The following is a 21,123-nucleotide window of genomic DNA, read 5'->3' as shown; positions in this document are numbered from 1 at the left end:
TCTTTCCTGCTTATGCAGGGGGTCGGACTCGATGATCTATTGAGGTCCCTTCCGACCCTAACATCTATGAATCTAGCATTTAAGCCTGCAAAACACCTAGGGTGTGAAATGTTTTCACATTCATTATCTGGGAATGAAGGAGATAAAGAAGAGTAAACGAATTTTAAAATCAACTTGCTGAAAGTCAGGTCCTTGTAAAAGTCTTAACCAATGAACACTCCAGTGCTAGGTGTTTGACTTTTCTTAGAAGAAATTTAATTGGTGATATTTTCTTACCTGTCACAGAGTATGTAAAAGATTATAGGAATTTAGACTGTTGGTTATTTCCATTCAAACCCTCAATGCATTTTAGCGCAAGAAAGTTTTAATTTTTAAAGCAGTTTAACTCTCTAACCAATGTTGAAATGCAACATGGGGAACTCTACTAGTAGGAACGAATTCACAAGCTACCAATGCAACCACAAAAATACTGCTACAGTGTAAGTATATGATTAGGACACTCATATTTTGAAAATTAACAGTTAATATCAATATAAATTTTACCAAACTTTGGCCACTGGAGTTAGAGCATGTTGGCTTATCAAACCATAGTAAAGATTATATGAAGTTGATTTTTCTTGCGAGAGTTAAAGCTATCAGTTAAGTCTCATTTTTTATTGGTTAAAGTTGGTTAAATTCTAGCCAACAGCAGAAGCTGTATTTAATTCATTTAAACAGAATTACATTTAAAAAAAAATAAAGTTTGCTATTTGCATACTTTATATATGCAATATGACCTCATGGTTGCAGGTGAGAATAAAAAGTCAAAAGCCTGTCAGGTATTCTGAGACCTTGGGCAAATAGCAGGTTCCAGTTGTACAGCTACTCCTCGTTTAACGTCATAGTTACGTTCTTGAAAAATGCTTAACGTTGTTTCGCTTAAAGTCGCAAGTCCAATTACGTCACAGTAGTTACCTACTAGCAGGCAGTGGCCAAACAACGTTAATCATAGTTTCAGTTTCATAGTTTCTAGGGTCGGAAGGGGCCTGAACAGATCATGAAGTCTGACCCCCTGCCCTGGGCAGGAACGAGGGCTGGGATCATAATACCCCAGCCAGATATCTATCCAGCCTCCTTGAAGAACCCCCCCAGGGTAGGGGAGAGCACCACCTCCCTAGGGAGCCCATTCCAGAGCCTGACAGCCCTAACTGAAGTAATGCCTCCTGATATCAAGCCTGAACCTGCTCTCAATCAATTTGTGGCTGTTATTCCTTGTTATCCCAGGTGGTGCCTGGGGGAACAGAGCCTCACCTATTTTCCACTGGTCCCCCCTGGCGAGTTTATAGACAGCCACCAGATCTCCTGAGACTTCTCTTGTGGAGGCAGAATAGATTCAGGCCCCTTAGTCCATCTTCATAGGGCCTGGCCTGCTGCCCCCTGACCATGCGAGTGGCCCTCCTCTGGACCCTCTCAATGCTAGCCACATCCCTCCTGAAGTGCAGCGCCCAGAGCTGAACGCAGTACTCCAACCGTGATCTGACCAGTGCCGCACAGAGGGGAAGGATCACCTCCCTGGACCTGCTTGTGATGCATCTGTAGGTGCACGACAAGGTGCGGTGAGCCTTACTGACAGCTTCCTCGCATTGGTGGCTCATGTCCATCCTGAGTCAACAATGACTCCAAGATCCCTTTCAGCCACTGTGTTGTTAAGCAGGGTGTTCCCCAGCCTATAGGTATGTTGCTGGTTCCTTCTCCCTAGATGCAGTACCTGCGTTAAATTCTATCCTAGTCTCATCCGCCCACCTCTGTAACCTGTCTAGATCTAGCTGGATTGTGTCCCTCCCCTCCAGTGTGCCCGCTTCTCCCCACATCTTTGTGTCATCAGCGAATTTGGACAGCGTGCTTTCCACGCCCACCTCCAAGTCGCTGATTAAGATGTTGAATAGCACAGGCCCAAGGACTGAGCCCTGGGGAACTCCACTGTCCACATCCCTCCAGGTTGAAAATGACCCGTCCACCACCACTCTCTTATAACTGAACATTGCACAACTTTAAACAATCATGTTCTCTAATAGATCAGTGATGTAATAACAAAACAACATTAACTGGGACGACATTAAGTGAGGAGTACCTGTATTACAAATCTAGCTATATTAAAGGAGTTATGTACACATTGTTTCTGAAACCATGCTCAGCTATAGCTGTAGTCAGCAATTAATACCTTCTCCCATACAGAAAGGGCCATTAAGACCTTTCTCCCTAGCATAATTTGTGCATCATTCTTTAAAACATCTTTCACAATAGGCTTAATATTCACAAGGCCAAGTTCTCCCATCACTCTGTCACAAGCAACTCCGTATTGAAGTGCACGGGACTGCATGAAGTGGCAGTAGAATGTGACCTGTAGCAGGGACAACCTTCACTGCAGCTGCTTGGGACTGCAGTTTTTTCTAGTTCACACTAGCAGCAACTGCATGCTGATGTTCTTGGTCATTTAAAGTTCCAGCAACACAACTGCAAGTAATATCATCAGATGAAATTTTTCCAAAGCCTGTTTAAATTTGAGCTCCTGGAAGAAATTATTGAAGTCAGAAAGAGAAAATACAACCTCAGAAGCTTGCTGCTGGAGGAGATCCTTAGGTAAAAACAGCACCCAGAACACAAGAATCTTCATAATAGGTTAAAAGAAACAATGACTTGTCTCCTGCTGCTGTGCTCCAAGGTTCCTATATTTATACGAGTACTTGGCAGGAATTGCTACAACTCAAGTGTAAGCTGCTAGATCCAGTAACCATTGTTTTATACCATTTCTGCTGAAGTATTTTGGCTGCTCACAGCAATCAGTTCCTTTCAAATACAGATGTAACTATATTCCCATTAGACGAGTCCATTCAAAATTCAGAACCTTCAAAGTGGTGTGTTTGAGGGTACTTGCCTGGTGGCCCACTGAGAAGGATCTCTCCGGAGAAAAACAATTACAGGTAATTAAGTAGTCCTTTTAAAAGCAAGAAGCCCTTGAGGACTAAATGCCTAGATTAAATTTGAAAAAAATCACCATGTCAAAATAGAAACAGTACATAGCACAATTATATTTTTGTCATGGGCAAATATAAAGTGCATCTGGCCTGCAATCATGCTTCACATTTATGTTTTAAAAATACTTATTATAGTAATATAATGAAATATTTTAAATTCTCAACTGTCTCTCAAAAAAAAGCATTTAACTACTGAAACCAGCAATGAGAAAATAAAAAAAAGTGTGAGCAAACCATGACTGACATGTTAGAATAAGCAGAATAAGATTTACACCCAAAATACATTTGAGGACTACCAAAATTGATAATACTATAAAGAAAATTCTGGGGACAGGATGGCTAGGTTTCTCTACCTAGTCTTTATTTGGATTTCAATTTAGAGGCCAAAACTAAGTAGAAGATTTAGTGAAGATATGCGTGCAGAAAAGACTGTTATGGCTTGTAAGTGTTCTGTATGAACACAGATCAGAAGTTACCTGAGGTAGTAGATTTACCTCTTGCAGCACACGTTTACGTGGCTTTCAAATAACGAACACTGCAAACAGACAATTTAAACATGGATATCAGAAACAGCAAATCCATTAGTATCAGCTGAAACAAAAGGCTTGCTGGGTTTAGAAACAGGCTTCTATAATGCCAAGTAAAGACCTGTTCACGTTATGCTTGAGATGAAGTGCATTTGCCAGGTTGAGCACATGCCCAGTGGGAAAAAGTTGCCTGAATAACATTCAAAGTGAGACTCCCAACACCACCTCAGAAAGTGTCCAAAAACTTTTTGTACTACCTTTACTTTGGAAGTTAATTAAGTGCAAACTGGATGAGACACTTGGGTCCAAAATACACTTATTCCACAAGGTGAACTTCTGACCTCCGGAAAAACCTATCTTTATCTGAAAGAAACTTGAACCCATAGGATTAAGTAATTCAAAAGTAACAGCAGAAACATTTAGATATCAGCTTATTTAAGACAACATCAAGACATGTTTACAAACAGTCACCACAGCAAGTCCAGGAGAGCCATCAGAAAGCATGTCCTGTCCCTAAGTGGGAGCAAGCAGACAAGACAAAGCTCAGAAATTAGGCAACGTTATCCATTTACCACAGCCCTGACCATCCCCCAAGAAGTGTCCCAAGACAGACATGCTGAGAACAGCCAAGTGCTTGCTCAAGGCTATGATAAATCAGACAAACTGGCTAATTTCTGAATTTGGGCATGAACTGAGTAGGAGCAAGTGGATACAGTGTTTTTCTCAACAGTGCTCCCAGGCTCACCACAGAGGCAGTATCGACATGTCCTAAATTGTCTATAGGAAAGACTCTAGCAAATAAACAAAGAGGTTTCGTGCAAGTCATGCAAGACAACCAACACAAGGCACTTTGTCTTGCTTCTACTTACACTAGATCTTTGGTAGACTTCTTTAAAGATAGTATATCCCTTTTTCAGAAACACCACAGATTCAGTTTTTTTACTCTCAGAAGCCATGCAAACAGGGAGGAGTATCCAAAGCTGGAATCTGTGTTCAGACATAGCTAATAGGTTAAAGCTCACTACCATCCCTAACAGGATTAAGAACCACATTTGTCTTTGCTAGTAGGTAACTAAGATCTTCCCACTCTGAGGCTTGATCAGGACCTTTGCTATAAATGGCATTAGTAAGAGTGAGTACAAAGCCTGAGTGCAGCAAAAGGAAAATACATTTTTCCCAATACAAAGTATTGCTATTAAGCTGTATATGAACTTTAGCAGTTTTTAGTAGTTCAGTGACCTCTCTCTAGTTGCCAACTCCTAAGGTGTTCTTTCACTACCTTTTCACTTCTTGATTCAGGGACCAGCCCACGAATCCACCACCCACCTGCTCAGTTGTCTGCAACTACCATGTTCCTAGCCATTAAAAATGTTTCATGGAACACTCATCTCCCACACACATCTATCACAGAATACAGGATTTTCTCCCTTCTAGTTTTATATAAACCGTAGTGGTCTGGATGTCCATCTAAATCAGGGTCGCTTACTTGCAGATGTAAGTTTATAAGCTAGTGATCATGGCCAACCCCTAAGAGAAACTCTGTATTAGACTCTTTAAACTGCCCTTATCACTACAACCTTTGTGGGCAGGTGCTGTTTTGAGAACTGAAGACCTTTACTTGGCTTCTTCAGGCTGGCAAGATGCATCTGTAGTAACAAATGAAATGAGAAAATTTTGAAAGTAGTTCCTAATTACAGATAATGCAAGACATCCAGTTCCAGCAATAACTATTCACTATTGTTGCATATGTGAGAATGTGGTTATATTGTACTGAAGAATTTTTAAAAAAGATTATAGTACTTAGAAGTCAACATTTAAGAGATCTGGAACATTGGGGAATATGACACATTAACTCTGGAGCCATTCAGCGGGGCCCATTCTGGCATGGTAGTGCCGCATGGCGCAGCAAGGCCTGATCCAGCTTGCCAGCTTATCTCAATCTGTGAGTAAAAGAGTCTGTATAACTGGATTTTTTCAGTGATTTCAATCCTGACTAAAGCAGGAAGCTTTGTGGTTCTGAGCTATATCCACACCATATAACTATATATGTATTCCCAATTCTTCTGGAGCAGATAGGCTTTAACTTTCGGTACCTCAGTGACTCCCATACAGCAAAAGATCCTTTAATTTCTTCTACATTGCTATCCTTGATTAACCAGACATAAGGGAAAAATAACCTTCATTAATCCTCTTCCAGGTACAGTACCTGAGCTAACTCTGGGAAAGAAAAATTCCATTCTGCCTTTAAAATCAGGTGTTTAATTTAAAAATCACTGAAATATTTATCAATAGTTTTCACAGTACAATCTCTGCAGTATGGTGGATTAGAGGCAATGATACCTTTCTCCTTCCTGTTAAAGATTAGTGCAGTCTAGCACTAAAGTTTCTAAATCATAGCTCCTGGGGCATCAGGTGATCCCAGGATAGCCGATTGATCACACTGTACTGGCTGCTGCTTATTTCCAGCTGATAAAATGCATTGAAAAACAATATCTGTTACACACTTTTCTAATATTTTTCCATGTAAACAATTGCCAGTTACCACAGAGAGGGTTTGTGATCTTGACTAGCAACACAGATGAGTGTGGCTTTCTTGAACACAAATCCCACCCCCAAAATTCCTCCATTAAAACATGATTCATATATTGTATGCCTCTACAATGCAATGCTTCCCCCATATGGAAACTGGAACAATTGCAGAGCAATTTTGGATTAGAGGGCTCGATACACTGTTTGAGACTAGATTAGATTGTTTGTAAATTGATAGTCAATTCAATGCAAGGTTTGGGGTTTTTATTTAAGAATGAAACATGGATAGAATATGAAACAAGAACTGAAAGTCAGCAAAGAAATTCATGTGATTGCTTGAGAGAAAACTGGAAACATTTTTTTGAAAACATAGGACTACAGCGAGTACAGATTTTTGGAAACAAAATCAAGATCTTTAGAATACATGCCAGATTGTCTTGTTCATTCCATGATTGACCTCAACATGACAAGTGTAACCCACCACTTTCTAAACCAGTCTATAACCATGACGGAAGAACAAAAGTTGACATAACTGCTGACCACAGAACTCTGTTACACAGATAGCTTTGTTTAAAGATACAGGAAGATTTTCAATACATGGCATCTTCTTCAGGATGCCATCAACTGATGGGCAAATATAAATAGCAAGAGGGAGGGAAAAATCAGGTCCATGTTTTCTTTTAACTTTACTCGGCAGAAATATAAAAGTGTAAGTTCTGTAAATTGACAACATTTACAGTACACCACAATAAATAATACAGTTTTTGGTGACTTCTAAAAATTCTAGTTGTTTATTTGAAATGAGTTATTATTGAGATAAAAATCGCATCAACGTCAACAAAAAAATACCCGATCCAGTAAAGATAAAATCTTAAAATATATTAACTGGCAAGATGCATATTCCATTATTGCTATTAGACCATGCCTCCGATCTCTAAAGTATAAAAACGTATTTAGATTACGTAAAATACAATTGAGATTGTTCTCATCACAGGCACAATCTAATATAAAAATAACTTTGACATTTACAAACTAGGAGATTCTCCTATGAGGGGAAAAATACAGAAACAGACAGTTTCATTTCAGTGACAGTTCTCTGGACCCAAAGAAAACTAAAATTTGCACAGAGCTGAAATGTTGTACGTATACATAGTGACACAAGCCTGTTTCTACACCACTGCAACGGGCCTGATGAAAAGAATAAGCCATTTGGTAAATTTACTTTCACGTATACACTGCTATTCATCTGGGGTATCTGGACCCTAAACAACCCACTACCTTTGCATGCAGGTGCTGGGTGTCCTAAACAGTCTGCTGTCCTTGTATCCTGCTTATACAGTGCATATTAAAGGAATTCTAATAATAATGTATAGTTGCTCATCTGCTACTTACCCCGAGTGGACCATACCCTTGATTAAAAAATAATAAAAGCATATAGAACAAAAATTAAAATAATTCAAGTATGTTATGCCCACTTAAATCACAATCAAGTTCTACATTATCTTCATATATACAATATAATAATATTTCTATCCAATACTTGTCTGAATTGACCAATTCAAGTAAAGGGCTGAACACTCAAAGCCAGAATTTTATGACTCAATGTTACCAAATCCTTTCTAAGGAGAAACATGTTGACTACATGTAGTGTGACTAGACTACAAGCAGTGAAGCTGCATTACAATTTAAGGCTCAGTCTTTCTCTCCCTCATGGACTGCAATAATTGTGGGCCATATGATTGCTCCTAAGACTAACTTTAAGAATTCTTTGTCTAATTGAAAAACAAAGGTTATCCTAACCTTTTCTCCCTGTCTACTGAATAAAGAGCACTACTTTTCCTCTTCACACCAATCTTCCTTGAGATGCAAACCCATTAGATGCAAGCAAGGTAAAAAAAGTTGACATTCTGTAAAGAAACAAAAATTTCAGTCTGACTTTAGGAAATATTTAAGACTGCCTGACCAGAGAAAATATAAACCTTTATTGCCGCTTACAGACATTAAACCACCCCCCCAAAACTGTTTTACGTTAAACTCTGCATGCTCCCATGCACATGTGCAGAAGAGGCATCGCATTAGTTGGACCTGGCTTGCCCAACATCTGCACAGGTTGGGTGCTTTAGTGGGGCTTTTTTGGCACTTTTATCTAACAGCTGACAATCAGTTATTAGATAAAAATGCCAAAAAAACCCACTGAAGCACCCAATCTATATAGATCCTGCAGAGTCAGGTCAAACAAACACATTTTCTTTAGGTAAAGGGCATTTTTTTCTCCTCCCACATCTGTCAGCAGTCTATGATAACCGCTTTCAGTCTCATCAGCTATGCAAAATAAGAAAATTCACTAAAATTCTGGCCAGACTTCTATTACTAAGTAATTTTAAAATAAAAAACTAAATTTTACACTGAGAATATACAAAAGAACTAATATTGTGGTCTTACAGGTAAACAGAACTATAGTGCTACTGTACATTTGATCACGTTTTAAAAGTGATATGATCATGACAGATTCTTAAATTCACTGAGGTATTTAAATACTTTAATACCACAAGTTTGGTGTACCATATATGGAAGTAAAGGAAAATATACCATTTAGTATAAATATTTAAATAAGGGGCTTTAAAATTATGTTTAAAGGTTATTTTCTTATACCAAAAGATTTAGGAACCTGAGTGGAAAAAACAATTTGTTAAATTCTTTGTAATATCTAACAGGCAAAAACTATTCAGAATATTAAGAAAATAAATGACTTAGTAACTGAATGTCAAACAAAATAAATAATTAGAAGTGTACTAATAATAGATATCCTTAATATTTTCATAATTTAAAAATAAAACAGGATAGATGCATTCTAAAATTTAAACTTTATGAATCATCAAGTAATTGAAATAAGCCAATGCGGATTTAACAAGCATGGTGGCTGACAATCTTACTTCTTTTGTGTCCCCCCTTTCTTGTTGGCTTTTAGAGAAAAAGTGCTCTCTTATTCTCAAAACTTAAAACTTACACCGATTCTTTATACAGTGTTATTATTTTAATCAAATAGGTTGTTCTCCCTAGAAAGGGCACTTTAGAAAAATTTGAAGGGCTATATGATACCTGCCAGAGGTGAACTAATATTGTTGCAATAAATCAGATGATGCTTGTTGTAAGCTCATCTGCACAGTCACATCCTAATTATTTGTAGCTTGGTTTAAACAAAAACTGAGAGTTAACACAAGGTCACTTAATCCTCTTTGACTGACTTATTTTGTGTTTAATTATCAGTATTATAATATTTTATTTAGTCAGAAACTCTGAATGTTTTAGGAACTCTGGCACAGGTGGTTTTCAGAAGAAAAGCTGGTCTTCCCAACATCTTTATCTCCTGCTTCATCTTAAAGTGCAGAAACCATAGGAATGGATAACACAAGACTTCCTATTGTCACTGTGGAACCACTTCCCTCAGAGAAGCTAAGGCTGCATGTATGCGGACATGCAATCTGTTCTCAAAATCATATCCAGTGAATTCTTCCTGAAATACAAAAATACAGAGAACTATTAGCTTACTCCACCTTAGGTTGAGAGGCAACTTAGCACAAGATACTTAAGAGGAGAATTAGCTACAAAGTAGTTAGAAAGGGAGAGGGAATAGAGGTCTCTGGGCTTGAAAATTGGTTACAATAAAAATTAATCTACACAGTTAAGTAAAGGAAGTCCTCAGTACAGCTTGCAAATTCAGGAACATGCAAAAAAACCTTTTCTTTACTTTCCAATTGTGAACAGGGACCCAATCAGTGTCTAGTCACAACATGTGAAGTTATTAGAAAGTCCAAAAGCCCTAGAAAATCCCAAACTGTATGCAATGAGCAAACATTGAATACATTAAACTGAAGAGTACAGGTGATGGACACCAACACTGAGAACTGCATCAGAAGCTAGCTTTCAAATTCCCACTGCTGATGGGAAAGAAGGGATAGGATGTTTTGGTTTTACCTTTGCTTGGAGAAGTAAGGTTTTGCCTCTTGGCACAGTCTACAAAAAGAAAGAGGAAAAAAGTGTTACTTGAGAAAAATGTACCAATTAGAACAGTCCAACGGTCTACCCAGCCAGAACCAAGGACGGGACCCTGGAAATTCTACTGGAAGTGTCCACTGGAATGTCTTCCTGTAATGAATGTGCGGGGGCTCCTAAAGTACCCAAAAGGGCCTGCTGTACATTCTAAAAAGAAATTAAACCAAAGTCAGAGTATGATTACCACTAAGAGATACAACACTAAAAGGAAATCAGTAAAGTTATATGCAAAAAGTTCAAACTTAAACACGTAACTGCGTTCTTTTGAACAATTTAACTTGCAAAAATACATCAATTATTCACGGATATTTCTGCAACTGAACTTTGTTTTTGTAATTTCAGTTTATGTAATTGAGCTTCTTTAGATAGCGATAATTATTTATTCTTCTTACAACTTACCTATAATAAAATGGAGATTCATGAGAAAGATTTGAAAAGAAAAAGGAAAGGAATATTTTGTTTCTGAACCGAAGAATTAATATTTTTTCTGAGCCAAGTAAAAATTAAATTTCTCAAGATTGCTATAAAAACTGTTGATATCTTCAGCTAAATTTTTACTACTTGTTTCTAAAGTTTCTGCTCCATTTCCTATATATCTGCATCTGAATTTATTTTAGGTATTTTAGAACTAGAAGAAATATTCTTCTATCTGATATAAATGCAACACTGAGAAAGTCATCTGAATGAGTTTAATGTATCTTATTTAATTGCATCTGAATATGAACCACCTGAATGTCCAAAGATTTAACTTCTTGAAAGTTACAGCTACACCCAAAGGGTAGTCAATTATACACAAAGTGAATATTATATAAAGCAGACCATTGTTTATGTATTTTTACATAATGTAATCTTAACATTTACCTTTGCATTACTTTCATCTAGTTCATATTTCCTTTGCTTACCAATGAGAATGTGGGAGACGGCATCAAAAATTAATCAAGGACACTCACTGCTCAAAACCCGTCTCATATTCAAGTAAATATGGTACTTGTCCCAGTGACATGGATCATCTTTAAGAACCATAAATAACCAATCTTTATAGATTTTCTTTTAAAAAAGAATCCACAAGTCACCCTTGGGCATAGAAGGAAAGAATCAAGTCTCTTAAGATAGTGGGGCAAAGCTATAGTTAAAATTCTAATTTTTAAAATAAAAAGCATGCCTGTTTAAATGTTGCAATTTGAAGATGACATTTTTACATATTAGATCAGATGGTATTTCAACTGAATCATCTTTAATTATTTTTAAATGCTTGTTTGCAGTAACTTCTTTGAGCAGTTCCTAGAGCAGTGGAAGAACAGTTTAGGGGTTATTTAGAGAAGCTGGATGTTTTTATGAAGTCAGCAGTGCCAAATATGATGCATCCTAGAATAGTGGAATTGGCTGAGATAATCACAGAACCATTGGCTATCACTGTGGAGAACTCATGAATGTTGGGTGAAGTCTTAAATATTGAAAAGTCGGTAAAGGGAAGAAGGAGAACCTGGGGAATTAAAGACCAATCAGTCTGACCTTGATACCAGGAAAGATCATGGAGCAGGTCATCAAGGAATCTATTTCTAAGCACCTGGAGGAGAACAAGGTGATCAGGAACCACCACTGGCATGGATTCATGAAGAGCAGGTCACACATGACTGCCTTAATTTCTTTCTATGACTACGTGACAGGCTCTAACTCTGTTTCCTCCTTTCTGTTTTTCTCACTCCTGCAAGGTCTCTTCAAACATTTCTGTCTATCCCCCTCTTCTCCCTCACTGTCCCCTTCCAATTCTGGCTGCTCCTCAGTGGGTCCAACCTTGTTTGCAAAGACTGTAGGACACCTGTGGTACAAGTGTCTCTCCCCCCCACAGGTAACACATTTTAGGGGTTCCTGGTACTCTGCTGCTCTGTGCCCCTTCCCCTCACACCTGAAGTACACTATGTGAGGGCAGTGTGCAGACAGGAGCCCTTCCTTGTCACATCTGCTGAACTGTTTAGCTTGCCCGTGGCATATTATAAAACATCAGCATGCCCCCAGCTGGATTACAGGTGGGAGGTGTTTCACTCCACATGAGCTCCACTCGTTTGCTTGTAACACTACTCGTGCCCTCCACAACCCTATCCAAATACCAGATTTGTCCCTCCACACACATTACTCTTTGAACATGCAATTCCAACCACCTTTTTATGTCTTCTTCCACAAATAAATCTGTATAAATTCATCCTATAATCACTCGCTCCCTTTTTCTTGTGCCATAAATCTTATCTCTCTTAATTCCTCCCTCCCCCATTCCTCTGCACATTTATTTTAAAAAATTTCATACCCATTTCCAATCCAGTGCATGATTTGCCAAGACTTTCTTTGGAAAAGCAATTAAGCTGGTCAGGTGCTCCAGCTGCACCTCTAGTATCTCAGATAGTAGCTTTTCCAAAAAGGCATCCGTCTAATGCCGATTCCTTCTACATTCTGTCACTAGCTAATACCGCCTTTCTTCTCAGTCTCCAATCCTTCCTGCAATCTCTAGTCATGTTTTCCTTGTCTTCCTGCCGCGCCATTCCCAAAAGGCAGGCATTCTGCCATATTCCCACTGTCCTCTATCTCTCTTGATGTACCTTCTCCTGCTGCTCCCACTCTGTCACCAGCTCTCCTCTGCTCCTGTCTTCCCTGAAGCACTGTGACTCTGGTTGCCTCCTTTTCTGCCATCACTACTGCCGGTGCTCCCACCATCACATTCTTTTGTGCCTGCTTCCCCACCTTTGTCCACTTTCCATCTGTCTCCAGACCTTCATTTCCACTCTTCAAATCTTTTTCCACCTAATTCAACTACTGGCACTGGTTTGAACTTTGGGTCTCCCTTCCTCCACTCCTTACACCCCAACGCTCTGTCAATCTCCTTCTCTGCTTTAAGGCAGTGATCAAGCTTTCCATGCTCATAGGGACCTTTTTTTTTGTTGTGTGTAGCCCTTAAAAAAACAAAAAAGCCCCCCAAAAACCCAACCAAAACAGGCAGTTGTACCCCCAGGAGGGAATGAGAACCAAGTCTGGAGGTACTGCAGTACCAGGCCAACACTTGGAGAGGCTGCAGCAAGTTCCAACACCCTCTCGTAGTGTCAAAATAATGGGAACCTACCACAAAGACAGGTTAGTGCAGCCCATCTGAATAAGATAGTGTACTCAGTCTCCCTCAGTACCAACTCTTTTTCAAGTCACAGTGAACCATTCTGTCAAATACATTTCAATTTCTTCACTCCCACAGCTGAACAGTGCCCCCCTGTACCATTTCCAATGATTTCTGTTCCTTCATGAGCCTTAAATGTCTGGCAAATATCACCAGACTCCCGTGTAGCTGAGGGGCTCTGGCACCTGCTCTCCCAGCCTGTCGCATGTGATTAATGTGGCCCCACCCTCTATAGAGTGGAGACGTACCAGGAAGCCCTACACCTCATTTCCAGATACATTTTTTGGAGGGTCTCAGGACTTGTAACAAGAACACCTGGTTCTAGTTGCAAGTAGGGGAGGGGGGGGGGTGTTAATTAGCATGTGGATCCTTTGAGAGGGGGTATGCACACTTATTGAGCAGTGCTGGGCTGTGTGGTTACCATGGCTGGAAATGCTGTTGACTCTACTGGGGCCCAGCCCAAGAAACAATACAAGTCATGAGCCTTTTGGCTCTAGACTAATATCATGTAGTTTGTACTATGTATAAGTAGATTTTAAAAAGCAGTGCTCAGAAGTGTATTTATTGAGTACCTGTACTGAAACTTGTAGCAGTCAGGGTTGGGGCCAAAATCAGAGCCACAGCAGTCTCTCGTTCTCTTCTGCAGTTTCTTTCCTCCTGTCTCTTGTCCCTCCCCCCACCTCCAACTTAGTCACATGCAGCTAACTTCCACATTATGCCTGGAGAGAGAACAGAGCCTGAGCAGGGTCTGACAACAAGGAGAGCAAGAAGGCTGTAGGGGAAAAGGAGTTGGGAGATAGAGGGCAAGGGGTTATCTGACCTCCCACCATTGTCCCTGTTATAGTAGTGGGAGGGGATGAATTCAAGAAAACACTCTGATAAATAGATTCTACACCTGGAAAATTATAACAAATTTATAATTTTCCCATATACAGAATCTAATTATTGGGGGGGTCATCTTGTTTTCACAATCATCTTGTCTTTGAGTAAATATGGTATAACCCTAGCTTGTGAACTTCTACAAAGAAGAGCCAACACACCACATGCCCAGGTTTGATGCTATGAAATGAGGAGCAGTCATAACTACCTTCAACTTCCTTTCCCTTATCCTGAAACACCTTTACAAAATACTCCAAAGTAGAAGTGCTTGATTTTGCAAATTTAGAGTCAAGCCTTGGGCAACGAATGACACAAGCGTCCCATGGAAAAGACTGTATAAGATAACATGTACACACAAGGGTCCATTTAAGGTTGCACGAGCCATCTTAACTGATATTTCTTAAATTTCTTAAATTAACTTTAGTGCTCTTTTAAAATGTTGGGAGTTTTAGTTTAGGGAATTTCCTAATTGAAATACCTTAGTCAGAAAAAACAAAAGGTGCTGGCCACACACACACATGCATTTCTAGCAGGGATGGGATCTTTACGACAATCTTCCAATGCCAAAGTAAACAAAGCATCCATTAGTAAGAAAGATTATCTTTAAACTTAGATCTACCACTAGTGGAAACTGGAAACATGTTTTGCCAGTGGATTTCATGGCTAAAAAAAAACAGACCCTGAAAGTTTGCATTAGGTCTAGGGCAGTGATTGCCAACCAGGGTGTCAGGGCACCCAGCAAGTGTCAAGGTGCTCCAGGAAGTGTGAGGAGATGAGCAGATAAGAGCAGGCTCAGGCTTAGCTTTTCCTTGCCTTGCTGGTCCTCTGTCCCCATGCTTGGCCCTTCTGCAAGGAGGTAAGCACTATAATAAATAAATTGTTTTTGAAATGGGGTGCTGTTCAATTCACACAAGTTAGAGAGGAATAACTTGAGTCTAAAAAGATTGAGAACCACTGCTCTATAGGGTAGGATGATCAAGTAGTAACAGCCCTCCAGCCTGTTTCCTTCAACCCCCTCAACCCCTATGCTCCCTCCTTGCTATTGACCACTTTCCCCCATTCAACTCCCATCTCTGTTCCCTCCCCTGCTCTTATCCTCCTGCCTACCTTCTGTTCTTGAACATGTTTTTCTGCCTCTCTCTTCCCAGTTCCTACACCTGTCTCCAGATCCTGCCCATGTTATCTCTGCTTCTTCTCTTTCCTGTTTCCAGTTTTTAACTCGATTCCTTCCCCTCACCTCCACAATTCAAAACAGGTGGCCTTCCCTTCCCCTCCAAGGTATCTGGAGCACATTAAGAACATCAGAAAAAATGCTTTCTAAATTTATGTATCATGCACTAGATTAGCTTTTGAACGAGCAGAACAATTTCAGAAACTATCCTCCTCTACCGCTGTAACCCAGAAATGGAGCACACTTAATAACTTTGTAGGATGCCAAAGGCAGCCTACTTGATACACAGAACCTGTTCAGAGAACTAAACTGCCAAATTCTAAACAAGCCTCTGAGTAGGTGTGAGTTGAAGTTTTTTAAGGCTGCAAATTTGATCAAATCTGGGTAAATATTCACAGGGATGGCACAAGAAAAAACCCTGGAACCACGGCAGGCCCTCTGCCATATTTCAAACCCCTATTCCAAAGCATGGGGGCCGGAGGAAAGCTCTTCAAGGATAAAGTTACTAGAATTTTTCCTTAAAGCAAGACATTTTTTTCTTTGCTTTATCCCTGGAAGTGCCCTTATTGCAAAGACTAACCACATACTGGGCTGCATTAGTAAGAGCATTCCCAGCAGATCAAGGGAAATGATTCTTCCCCTCTATTTAGCACTGGTGAGGCCACCTCGGGAGTACTGTGTCCAGTTTTGGGCCCCCCACTACAGAAAGGAGATGGACATATTGGGAGTGTGTCTAGCAGAGGACAGCAAAAATGGTTAGAGGGCTGGGGCACATGACTTCTGAGGAGAGGCTGAGGGAAATGGGCTTATTTAGTCTGGACAAAAGAAGACTGAGGAGGGATTGAATAGCAGTCTTCAATTACCTGATGGTTTGTTCTAAAGAGGATGGAGCTGAACTGTTCTCAGTGATGGCAGATGACAGAACAAGGAGCAATGGTCTCAGGCTGCAGCAAGGGAAGTTTAGGTTAGATGCTAGGAAAAACTCTCACTAGGAAGGTAGGGAAATACTGGAATAGGTTACCCAGAGAGTTTGTGGAATCTCCACCCTTGAAGGTTATTAAGACCCCACTAGACAAAGCCTTGGCTGGGATGATATAGATGGGGATAGTCCTAGTTTGAGCAGGAGGTTGAAGTATATGACCTCCAGAGGTCCCTTCCTACCCTAATTTTCCATGATTCTAAGTGGTGGAATAATTTTGGCTGAAATTATCCAAAAAATTATCGAGACAATCACCCTAAATGGAAAAAAAATTAACTTAAATGGTCAGTGTTCTGCTAAGTTAGAAGAAACTGAATACAGAGGTCTTATGTAAGAAGTGTTGGACAACCTTAATCATCATCATGACTATTTTTATAAACAATAGAGGATGCTTGCAGATGTTAAAGAAGTGGTGTTTTAAACTCGGTGTGTTCCTGTGCCGAGCCCAGCACATGCCCAGAAGAGGCAACACCTTAATTGGACCTGGCTTGCCTGACATCTGTATAGATGGGGCACTTTAGTGTGGCTTTTTTAACTTTTATCTAATAGCTGATTGAAGCAGCTTGAGATAAAAAAAGTGCCAAAAAGCCCCACTGAAGCACCTGATCTACACAGATGCTGCAGGGCCAGGTCAAAGTAATGTGCTGCTGCTTCCAGTAAAGCGTGGGTTGTTTGTTTGTTTGGGGGTTTTTTTAATACGTCTGCAAGCAGCCAGAATGACCAAGGATTTAATATAGTCACAGTTTGGAGAAGCAATTTGCAGCAGTTCAGTGTAGGAAATAATACTGTTTAAAAGAGTTTACAGAGCTTGAAGACCATCTCAAGTTTGCAAGAAGAGTTCAGCATCCAAAAACTACATGGAACAAGCTTTTCAATTAAAAAATGTGGTTATTGTAGAATAAGAAAGATGACACAATCTGATCAGGCAAAGCTTAACAGCCAGTTAATGTGGACCTTCAGTGGGTTCCAGGTTGGCTGCATTTTCAATGCAGTGAAGCAGGCATGTGCTTATCCCAAAGTCAGGAGGAAAAGGTGGACAATTCTTAAAGAACAGACGTATTTTGATACATGACCTGCTGGGTGGCACGGAAGCAGAAAGGGATCTTGGAGTCCTAGTGGACTCCATGATGAACATGAGTCAGCAGTGTGACAAAGCGATCAGAAAAGCTAATGGCACTTTATCGTGCATCAGCAGATGCATGACAAATAGGTCCAAGGAGGTGATACTTCCCCTCTATCGGGCGCTGGTCAGACCGCAGTTGGAGTACTGCGTGCAATTCTGGGCACCGCACTTCAAGAGGGATGCGGATAACCTGGAGAGGGTACAGAGAAGGGCCACTCATATGGTTAAGGGCTTGCAGGCCAAGCCCTATGAGGAGAGACTAGAGAACCTGGACCTTTTCAGCCTCCGCAAGAGAAAGTTGAGAGGCGACCTTGTGGCTGCCTATAAGTTCATCACGGGGGCACAGAAGGGAATAGGTGAGGTTTTATTCACCAAGGTGCCCCCGGGGGTTACAAGAAATAATGGCCTCAAGCTAGCAGAGAGCAGATTTAGACTGGACATTAGGAAGAACTTCTTCAGTTCGAGTGGCCAAGGTCTGGAACGGGCTCCCAAGGGAGGTGGTGCTCTCCCCTACCCTGAGGGTCTTCAAGAGGAGGTTGGATATGCATCTATCTGGGGTCATCTAAACCCAGCGCTCTTTCCTGCCTATGCAGGAGGTTGGATTCGATGATCTATTGAGGTCCCTTCCGACCCTAACATCTATTAATCTATGAATATCTTATGCATGTCAAATTTATTGCTTCCCATTTGTTGTTCATATGAATTTTCTTTTTTATCCTTTTTTTTTTTTTTCATAAGCAGTGAGATAGAAGTTAGGGCTCCTGCTTATCTGATTGCTAGATAAGGTCTTTAGCTGATGGCTGGAAATTAAATCTGAGAAAGCCTCAAATGTGTATTTATTATGTAAAAGTGAGAAGCAAAATGAATCAAGTAATTCTAATGTTGTCACTGGCTTGAATGTCCAGCCCTGCTAAATATCACTGTGAAACATTCTAAATGTAGTATGCCAGCGTCTATAAATGTTCACACTGTCACCTAGACAATAGCATGGTATCCATCTCATTTAAGACTTTACATACAGATAAAAAAACAAAATGTAAAAAAATTAACATATACGCCCGACCCTTTTTAGAGTTCTCCACGTTTTCACTCTAAAGAATCATTGATCATAGATGGTCCTATCCCCAATCCCAAAAGTTTTACATGTACTCTATCGTTACCTCTGGATCACCTAACAGAAGACAGCCAAGTTCATAGCAAGCATATGGCTGAATGTACAAGTTGTTTTGACGGCACAATTCATCTTTAACAGCCCGCTGAAAGAACTGAGAGAAGAAAAAAAATTAGTGTTAGCACTTCAACATTTTCAGCCTCATTTTTTTCTTCATTACAAAGAGAAATGGAGATGTATACCTCAACATCAAGTATTCAGAACCAACCCCAATATCAAAAATTGAACGTTGCAAAATTTCTGATGCATTAAATAATCTTTAACAGCAGTGACCATAAGTTTCTGGAGGCATCTGTGACTGACACCAATTAGGAAAATTCAACACCCATTTTTGTTATGTTTGTGTCAACAAGATTTATGAATTGACTAAAAAGTTTAGACCTTTACATGTAGGAAAAACTAGAGATCCAATGTAGTTCTCTAAGAAAGGAAAGTCAAGGAAATGGGTTTTTAAAAATAAATGTGACAGAGCTAGAGAAGAGGCCATGCATATAACAGTTCTATATTAAATGAGGGGGATACGCCACACAGCAAAACAGACAACTACAATTTTTCCAATGACCACATTTTGGACACCCTACTTTAGCAGTTATAATAGTTCCCAAGATTTAAGGCTAGAACAAAAACTAAGCTGTTTTTAAAAGAAGGAGGGAGAGAGAGAGAGAAAAATCAGTCTTCTGAACCGTTTTTGGTAGAGGTACGCTGATACATCAGTTGGGTACTGGACTGGCACCGATAAAAGGAAAAACAACATTATCGCTCATTGCCTTTTTTTTGCTGCAGTAGCTGATAATGTTTCATAGATTTCATAGACATCAGGGCTGGAAGGGACCTCGGAAGATCATCGAGTCCAGCCCCCTGCCCAAAGGGCAGGAAGTCAGCTGGGGTCATAGGATCCCAGCAAGATAAGCATCCAGTTTCATCTTGAAGGTGTTCAATGAAGGCGCTTGAACCACCTCCGGTGGCAGGCTGTTCCAGACCTTGGGGGCTCGGACAGTAAAGAAATTCTTCCTTATGTCCAGCCTGAAATGATCTTGTAGTAGTTTGTGACCATTCGGTCTCGTCATCCCTTGGGGCGCTCTGGTGAACAAACGTCCCCCAGATACTGGTGGTCACCCCTGATAAACTTGTAGGTGGCCATCAGATCACCCCTGAGCCTGCGCTTTTCCAGGCTAAAGAGCCCCAGGGCTCTCAGCCTATCATCATAGGGTGTGCTTCCCTGACCTCTGATCATGCGCGTGGCTCTTCTCTGGACTCTCTCAAGCCTCTCCACATCCTTTTTGAATTGTGGAGCCCAAAACTGGACACAGTACTGCAAGCCAGCGTTTTGGTCGCTTTACTAGCCGCCGCATCGCATTGCAGGCTCATGTTCATCTTGTGGTCAGTGATGACCCCCAAGTCTCTTTCTTCCATAGTGCTAGCCAACATAGCACTGCCGAGCCTATAAGGATGCTGCGGGTTTTTTTTCCCAAGGTGGAGAACCTTGCATTTATCGGCGTTGAACACCATCAGATTCTCGTCCGCCCACTTGCTGAGCCTGTCCAGGTCAGCCTGGATAACCTGCCTGTCTTCTGGTGTGGATGCTTTGCCCCAACGTTTGGTGTCATCGGCGAACTTGGCCAGTTCTGATCGCTTCTGACTCCAGTGTCCACATCATTAATGAAGATGTTGAACAGTATGGGTCCAAGGACAGAGCCTTGGGGGACCCCAGTGGTCACAGGACACCACGATGAGTGACTTCCATCGATTACTACCCTCTGGGTCCGACCCCGGAGCCAATTTTCCAGCCAGTGGATCGTGGTGGACCCAAGGCGACAATTGGCCAGTTTCACCAAGAGGGGATTATGGGATACCAGATCGAAGGCTTTTTTGAAGTCAAGTTATATGACATCAATCTCTTCTCCCTTGTCCAGGTGATAGGTCACCTGGTCGTAGAAGGAAATGAGATTGGTCAAGCAAGACCTACCCACAACAAACCCGTGCTGGCTATCCCTCAGGATGTTGGCGTCGGCCAGTCCATTAAGGATGGCCTCTTTAATAAACTTTTCTAAGATCTTCCCCGGGATAGAAGTCAGGCTGATGGGCCTATAGTTAGCCGGATCTACTTTCCTCCCTTTCTTGAAGATAGGCACCACATTGGCCTTCTTCCAGTCTTCGGGCACTACACCAGAGTGCCAAGAGTTTTCAAAGATCCTTGCTAGAGGCTGGGCTATGATGCTCGCCAGCTCCTTGAGTACCCTGGGGTGAAGATTGTCAGGGCCGGCTGACTTGAAGGTATCCAGCTTCTCAAGATGTTCCTTCACATGTTGGCCAATAACTAATTATGCTAGGGCCCCGGACTCCTGGGTTCCCTCCCACGAGCTGGGGTCACCCTGGATACAATCCCATCCCCTCACTGGCAGGCTGAGCTGGAGCAAAGCAGAGTCTGCTGCAGACTGCAGCTGGGTTGGGCGCTGCAAAAGGTGCCAATGCAGCAGGCATAACTGGGGCAGAGGGGGCCAGGAGGAGCTGTCCCGTCAG

General features: G+C 41.0%; 2 protein-coding genes across 4 annotated transcripts in view; both read right to left on the bottom strand.

The window, feature by feature from the left end:
• The window catches only part of CABYR (calcium binding tyrosine phosphorylation regulated), a 19,594-nt gene extending 11,379 nt beyond the window's left edge, over window positions 1-8,215 (bottom strand). For 2 of the 3 annotated variants that reach the window (XM_025213938.1, XM_025213956.1), the window contains exon 1: window positions 7,871-8,214. The gene's annotated coding sequence lies outside the window, so the exon portion shown is untranslated. Of the gene's footprint in view, window positions 1-7,870 lie in introns of all 3 variants that reach the window. The other variant, XM_025213945.1, reaches the window with a different exon arrangement.
• A 17-nt stretch (window positions 8,216-8,232) lies between these two features.
• Window positions 8,233-21,123, bottom strand: part of TTC39C (tetratricopeptide repeat domain 39C) — a 44,901-nt gene continuing 32,010 nt past the window's right edge. The window contains 3 exon segments of the mRNA XM_006016377.3: window positions 8,233-9,584; window positions 10,046-10,084; window positions 18,593-18,697. Coding sequence (XP_006016439.1) covers window positions 9,495-9,584; window positions 10,046-10,084; window positions 18,593-18,697 — 234 coding nt within the window. The 3' untranslated portion in view covers window positions 8,233-9,494.

This window comes from Alligator sinensis, unplaced genomic scaffold (genome assembly GCF_000455745.1).
Source record: "Alligator sinensis unplaced genomic scaffold, ASM45574v1 scaffold117_1, whole genome shotgun sequence".
Taxonomy (NCBI): domain Eukaryota; kingdom Metazoa; phylum Chordata; order Crocodylia; family Alligatoridae; genus Alligator; species Alligator sinensis.
Note: the sequence above shows the minus strand (reverse complement) of the source record. Positions and strands in the feature narration are given on the sequence as shown.